Genomic DNA, 6,229 nt, shown 5'->3' on the forward strand with positions numbered 1-6,229 from the left:
AAAAATCTTAGTTTTGAGTCTACGTGTTGTAATAACACTATGTGAAAATAAAGAGTGGTTTGAGGATGCATTTACTATTTTGAAGACTTTAGTTTGTGCTGAGTGAAAATATCGGATGCATATCAAAATCTGATTTGTATCAAAACAGGGGCCAATCCAGGATATTTTTCTCGCTATCTATTTTTGTGAAAGTATTGCATCATTCTATTTTTGTGAAAGTTTTTTTTTTATCAGCATTGTTTTTGTGAAATTTTAGAGGCATCCTATTTTTGTAAAAGAGAAGTAGAACAAGTGAAATTTTAGTTCGAAAAGTGTAAATTCATCTTGTATTATTTTTAGCAGGTTTCATTTTTTGGCGAGGGGGAGCTAAAAATCTAAGAAGTACGAAAAATACCATCGTAGTTTCAGTTTAATGGGCTATGTACTGTGTACAATATAGGAAATGATGAGAAAAACGGTTTCCCAAAACAGATGTTGAAAGATTGCAATAATATTGCATAAATACACTTAGGCGAGAAACAGCTAAAAATGAGTTAAAATACCACAAAAAGGTTTCTATTTAAGCGATTGTTCATATAAACCTGCTCAGACTTTTATTTTATGAGTACCTAAGTTTTGTTTTAAACAGAGAAACAAATTTTATATTTTAAAATGCGAATTTTTGTGAAATTTTCAATGTTTTTGTGAAGCCACTGATTTTACTACTTGATTTTTGTGAAAGTACCGATTTCAAAACAAGGATTTTTGTGAAGGTACCGGAAAAACGGTAGCAAAATCAGCCTGTATTGGGCCCTGGTAATTATAAAATAAGAAAATAAAGGAGTGATTTGTAGATGCATTTACTATTTTGAAGACTTGAGTTTGTGCTGAGTGAAAATATCGGATGCATCACAAAATATCCGATATATATCAAAATATCCAATATTTTCGATATTTAGGAAAATATTATGATATTTTCAAACCCTGCCTCAAACTCTTTCGTGGTTCCATCAGTCCTTGCTCCTTCCAAAAACCCGACCCTTCGAACTCAATTGCAGCCTAATCTACGTCTTCAGGGTTCGTACTCAATTTCAGAAATAAAATGAAGGAGTTTTGAAGGAGTTAAATGAGGTTTTGAAGGAGTGCTAATGCGCTGTGATTAAATGTCGCACTTTTTTTCAATATATTTGACCCCCTTCGCCCTTTATCACAAAATGTCACACTTCACCAACTCTTCTTGTCACATGCCATATTTTTAATAAACATATTGTTACAATAACTGTGTGATGTCACTTTTTGTCACCCTCTCTCTTCTCCTTGTCACAATTTCATGAGCCCGTCTCTTCCTCACAGCATGACATCCCTTGTGGATGACCCTTTTTATTTTAAAATATCATAACTTTGATTTACTAAACAATTGTTTCTTTGACACAATCACTTAATATAGTACATCTGCTTATGTATTTTTAAATATTCAAATAATAATTAGACGACCTGACTTTTGCTGCTGAGAGTGTGGTGGAGGAAAAAACAATAATCATAAAACTTGAAAAAATAGCCAAGCACCATTTAAGCATGTTTTACTTCACTTATGAAATGTCTTAGTCTTCGAATAAAAATTTCACCGTCAACTTTTATGAATTAACTATGATCAATTTGTAAATCGAAAAAAAAATAAAAGCACGATATGACTACATTAAAATCGCCTTAGTGACGAAGTTAGTTGTCAATTGAAGTATTTTAAGTTTCTGTTATAGAGGTAGATTATACAGTCTTGAACTAAAAAAGAAGGAGTTTTGAAGGAGTTAAAACCAAAATGAAGGAGTTTGAAAAGCCCTTCAAAAAAATGTCATAAATGAAGGAGTATTGGAGGAGTTTTGAAGGAGCGTACGAACCCTGAAAATGCAACAATTTAAAGAAAAAAGATTTCCTCAAAAAACTGCTTTTTTGAGTTGTGTCACTACTCTTTTCAAGCTGAGCTCTGACTCATTAGTGGCTCTACCAGTCATTGTTTATGCGAAAAATGTCAAAAATCAGACCTTTCGAGCTCAATAGCAGCCTAATCAACGTTCTCGCTCGTGTGAAACCCCCACATAAAAACTCATATAATTTCCAAAGTGTTCAAGGTGTCATCGTTCAAGGAGTCATCGTTCAAGGTGTCATCATCAAGGTGTCGTCATTCAAGGTTTCATCGTTCAAGGCGTCCTCGACGTCGTCACCCGTGCCGGGCCGCTCCCTGCCCACGTGGTGATAGAAGTGGTGCTGCAGCAGGTTCTTCTTCTGGATGTACTCCTTCTCGCAGAACTCGCACTTGTAGGGCCGCTCGCCGGTATGCAGCTTGTAGTGCCGCTCGTACGAGTGCTTCATGGTGAACGTCTTGAAGCACAGGTCGCACGCATAGTGGCGCCGCACCTGCGGATGTGCCGCCTTGCTGTGTTTCCACAGCAACATCTTGGATGTAAAGGAGTCCTCGCAGTGGTCGCACTTGTGCACGCCGGCGCTCCCGTGCAGCCGGTCGTGCATCATCAGGTTCGCTTTTCGAGTGAAGGCCTTGGGGCAGCGGTTGCAGCGGAAGGGCTTCTCGGGCATGTGCCGCGCATAGTGGCGCTCCATGTTGTCGCGCCGCGTGAAGGACAACCCGCAGAACTCGCAGCGGTACTGGCGCTCCTGCGTGTGGATCTTGGAGTGGTGCCGCAGCGCCCACTTGGTGCCGAAGCGCTTGAGGCACACGTGGCACTGGTGCGGGCGGTCCTCGTGCACATACCGGTGCCGGCGCAGGTCGGCGCCGCGCCGGAAGAACTTGTCGCAGCGCTCGCACCGGTGGACGCGGTACTCCGAGTCGTCGCAGCGGTGCTTCTGGAGGACGTAGCTCATGGTGAACCGCTTCCCGCACACGCCGCAGCGAAACCCAGGTTCCCGATCGTGCACATTATAGTGCTCTTCAAGGTCGCTCTTTATCAGGAACGACTCTTCGCAGAGGTCACACGCATAAACGATCCCGCCTTCGAAAACCCGCGCCTGGGTGTGGGTCTTCTCGTGCCGGAAGAGCTCCGACCTCTTCGGGAAGGTCGAGCCGCAGACGCAGCACCGCTCCTTCTCGTCGTGGGTCAACTCATGTTTCACGAGCCGGTGGTAGAAGAAAAACTCGACTCCGCAAGTGGTGCACGGGAAAGTCTGCACGGCGGGATGCTCCTCGTAATGCTCCTCCAGCGCGGGTTTGAACCCGAACCACTCGCCGCAGACGGCACAGACGTACGCGTCCGAGCCCGGATCCGGCACGAAGTGAACCCGCTCGTGCCGCTCCAAGACTTTCAGCACGCTGAAGACCTCGCAGCAGGCATTGCAAATGTAGCTATTATCACAATGGTTCTTGAAGTGCTGGTCCAGGCTGCTCTTGGCCGAGTAGGTCTTAGGGCACAGACTGCACGCAAAAGGCTTGACGTTGGTATGGACGTGCAAATGCTTCATTAAATTCCGCTTGTTGAAGTAACTATTATCACACTGGTGGCACTGGTAAGGCTTGTTGACGACATGAGTGACGTAATGTCTCTGGAGTTTAACCAGCTGTTGGAAGGTTTTCCCGCACACGCTACACGTCAGGTCCTCCTGATTGTCCGGCAAATCCGGAATTTCAGACTTAACGACGACTTCCCGTCGGCAGACCTCGTCCTGCAGATATAGAATTTCAGGCTTAATATCTTCTTCCTCCTCGAGCTCCTCCACCTGGAGATTCGAGATGTCAGGCTTAATGTCCTCCTCCACCATGAGATAAACATGCTGGAATTCCACTTCTCCGTCGTCCGGCAGCGACATTAATATTTTCGTCTTCGATGTGCCACTCGCGAGTCAGAAAATAACAAAATAAAAGGAATTAAGTCTCAACGATAAGAAAACAAAACATTGTTTGAAATTCTTCACGTTACGTTGATTGCACATAAACTCTTCGTCTCAGATTGGTTTAACTCTACGGATAGGGTTACCGTTTTGGCGACTTTATCGCGCTACAGCATTTTAGAAATCTATTTCGGTTAGGAAAATATAAACGAGTCAGAGAAAAATTAAAGCATCATAAAAAAAACTCTCATACTTAAATCGAGACAAAAAACAATGACTCACCACATAATCACATTTTTTTCCCCTGCGGCAACAAATATTGATAGCTCTACTTTTTGCTATTGAAGTGAAGTGAAGCGCTGTATGTTTTCATTGGCGCCATGTTGCTCGCGCCTCGCATCCTTGGAATTTTTACCATTTTTCTTTTCCCTTCTTGTATTGTCCAAAAATGTTTGAATAAATGTATCACTTTTGTGTAACTTCGTTTTCTTCATGAACTTAACACGCCAACCTGCCGTACCCCCATTCAAATGAAAAAGTTGCCGCGTCGTTCGCCAAGATGGCAGGGTTGCAGGTTGTGAAAGTTGCAGTTTTACTGCATTTAACGCGCGGAAGCTGCACTAAATCGGTTACAGTTTATATTAGAATGGTACAAGAATCGTTGGAAGGCATAATTCATGGAGGCAATAATTAAAGATGCAACGCAGAAATTTCAGGGAGGAAATTTTTAACTTTGGGGACTCTAGAGTCCCTATATGGGGACGCAATTGAAGTTTTAAGGGTAGACAAACTGTCATTAAAAATGAATTTTTCAGGTGAAAATTAGAAACAAAAGGAATATTTTTCCTGCAGTCGCACGAAATAAAACCCCGATTCTCTAAAGAGGTTAGAGGGGGGGGGGGGAGGAGTAGATTCAAAATTAATAATTTTTTTTAAAGGAAAAACCCTAAAATCTGGCTTTTAAATTAATTTGAGTGAAACTTTTAATGCCTTTTGTATACAGTGGACTTCGGCAGCATAATTATTTACTTTTAATTTGGCTACTTTCAAACAAAAATGCGCATTGTTTTTGAAATAAGAATAAAATGAAATTAATGCACCGTGGTTGTATTTAAAGGTACAAATGCACATTTTTTTTTTTTAAATATACCATTTTGTTTTTCAAAAATACCATTTTTTTTAAATTATCTGAACTACATTTAGAAAATGAAATTTCAAAAAGAAACTATGGCTTTTTAAGTTAAAAGTATTTTCTAAAGTTATAAACAAGGGTTGTGTTCGACGAGCTCGACCGGGAGCGACCGGTTAGTTAAACACGTGACAGCTAATGATCACGTGCTCCAATCAACCAATCAACAGCTGAAAATGGTAACCGGTGAGATAACCGATAGATGAAGAACGCTGCGGTTTGTAACCGGTTACTTACCGGTCTACCGGTAAGATTCGTCGAAAGCAATCAAGGGGACCAATAGGGGTGGGTAGGGGGGACTGAAGCCCCTTTGAAATTAGAACTTCCTTGCTTTTAATACTTTTTTCTTCGCAAAAATGTAAAACACTTCTGCTCCAGCAATTAATTAAAATAATTAAAAATGTCAAACTTTAATAACTTTATAATTTGTACTGAAATTGGTTTCTGTGGGGAAAATATCCTGCTAAACCATGGGGAAAATATCTGAGCCCCCCCTTAAAATTTTGCACATGGGCGCCCTTCGTTATAAACAATTAGAAGAATCCATGGGCGCCCATACAGGGGGCAAGGAGGGCTCGAGCCCCCCCCCCCCTAGAAATTAGAACTTCCTTGCTTTTAGTACTTTTCTTTTTAAAAATGTAAAAACATTTCTTCCCCAGTCATTAATGAATAATTTATTAAAAGTATAAAATTTTAATGACTCAAATCTGTCCTGAAATCGGTTTCTATGGGGAAAATATCTGAGCGTCCCCCCCCCCTTACAATTTTGCATATGGACGCCCTTGGAAGAATCGTCGTTTTGACATTTTATTACAAAACAATAGAATATTCACCTTTGAGAAACTCTAACTCAGAGAAAAAAGTATCAGCGTTATCGCTAATCGTAGCCCTAATTTACCCCAAATATTTTTTTTTTTACATAACATTCCTGGGAAAATTTTTAAAAATAATTGAATTTTGTAAATACACAAAAAAATTTATCAACCGTTAAAATATACCATCGCAGATTTGTGGCCACAATTATTTTAAAATCGTGTGCATTAAAATATGATGACCTAAATTTCCCATTCTAAAAAGTTAGTCCTTTTTAAAACTGAATGAGGACCACAAATCATGAATTTTGTTACCACTTTATCAAGATTTTTCGAAAATTAAAATTGTGTATCTAGGGGTGATGGTGGACTCCAGTAAAATTTTCTGAAGGCAGTGTGCAATTTTTGGAAACTG

The 6,229-nt window shown here is 40.6% G+C and overlaps 1 protein-coding gene across 1 annotated transcript; it reads right to left on the minus strand.

The window, feature by feature from the left end:
- Nucleotides 1–2,130: 2,130 nt before the first annotated feature.
- On the minus strand, nucleotides 2,131–3,792 carry LOC129232343 (zinc finger protein 883-like). Its single transcript, XM_054866494.1, has one exon. The coding sequence runs from the start codon at nucleotides 3,790–3,792 to the stop codon at nucleotides 2,131–2,133; it is 1,662 nt and encodes a 553-aa protein (XP_054722469.1).
- Nucleotides 3,793–6,229: the final 2,437 nt, after the last annotated feature.

Source organism: Uloborus diversus, unplaced genomic scaffold (genome assembly GCF_026930045.1).
Source record: "Uloborus diversus isolate 005 unplaced genomic scaffold, Udiv.v.3.1 scaffold_1175, whole genome shotgun sequence".
Lineage (NCBI taxonomy): Eukaryota > Metazoa > Arthropoda > Arachnida > Araneae > Uloboridae > Uloborus > Uloborus diversus.

Bases quoted from the DNA above. Each gene is read 5' to 3' on its own strand.
- LOC129232343 (XM_054866494.1), bottom strand. From the start codon at position 3,792: ATGTCGCTGCCGGACGACGGAGAAGTGGAATTCCAGCATGTTTATCTC.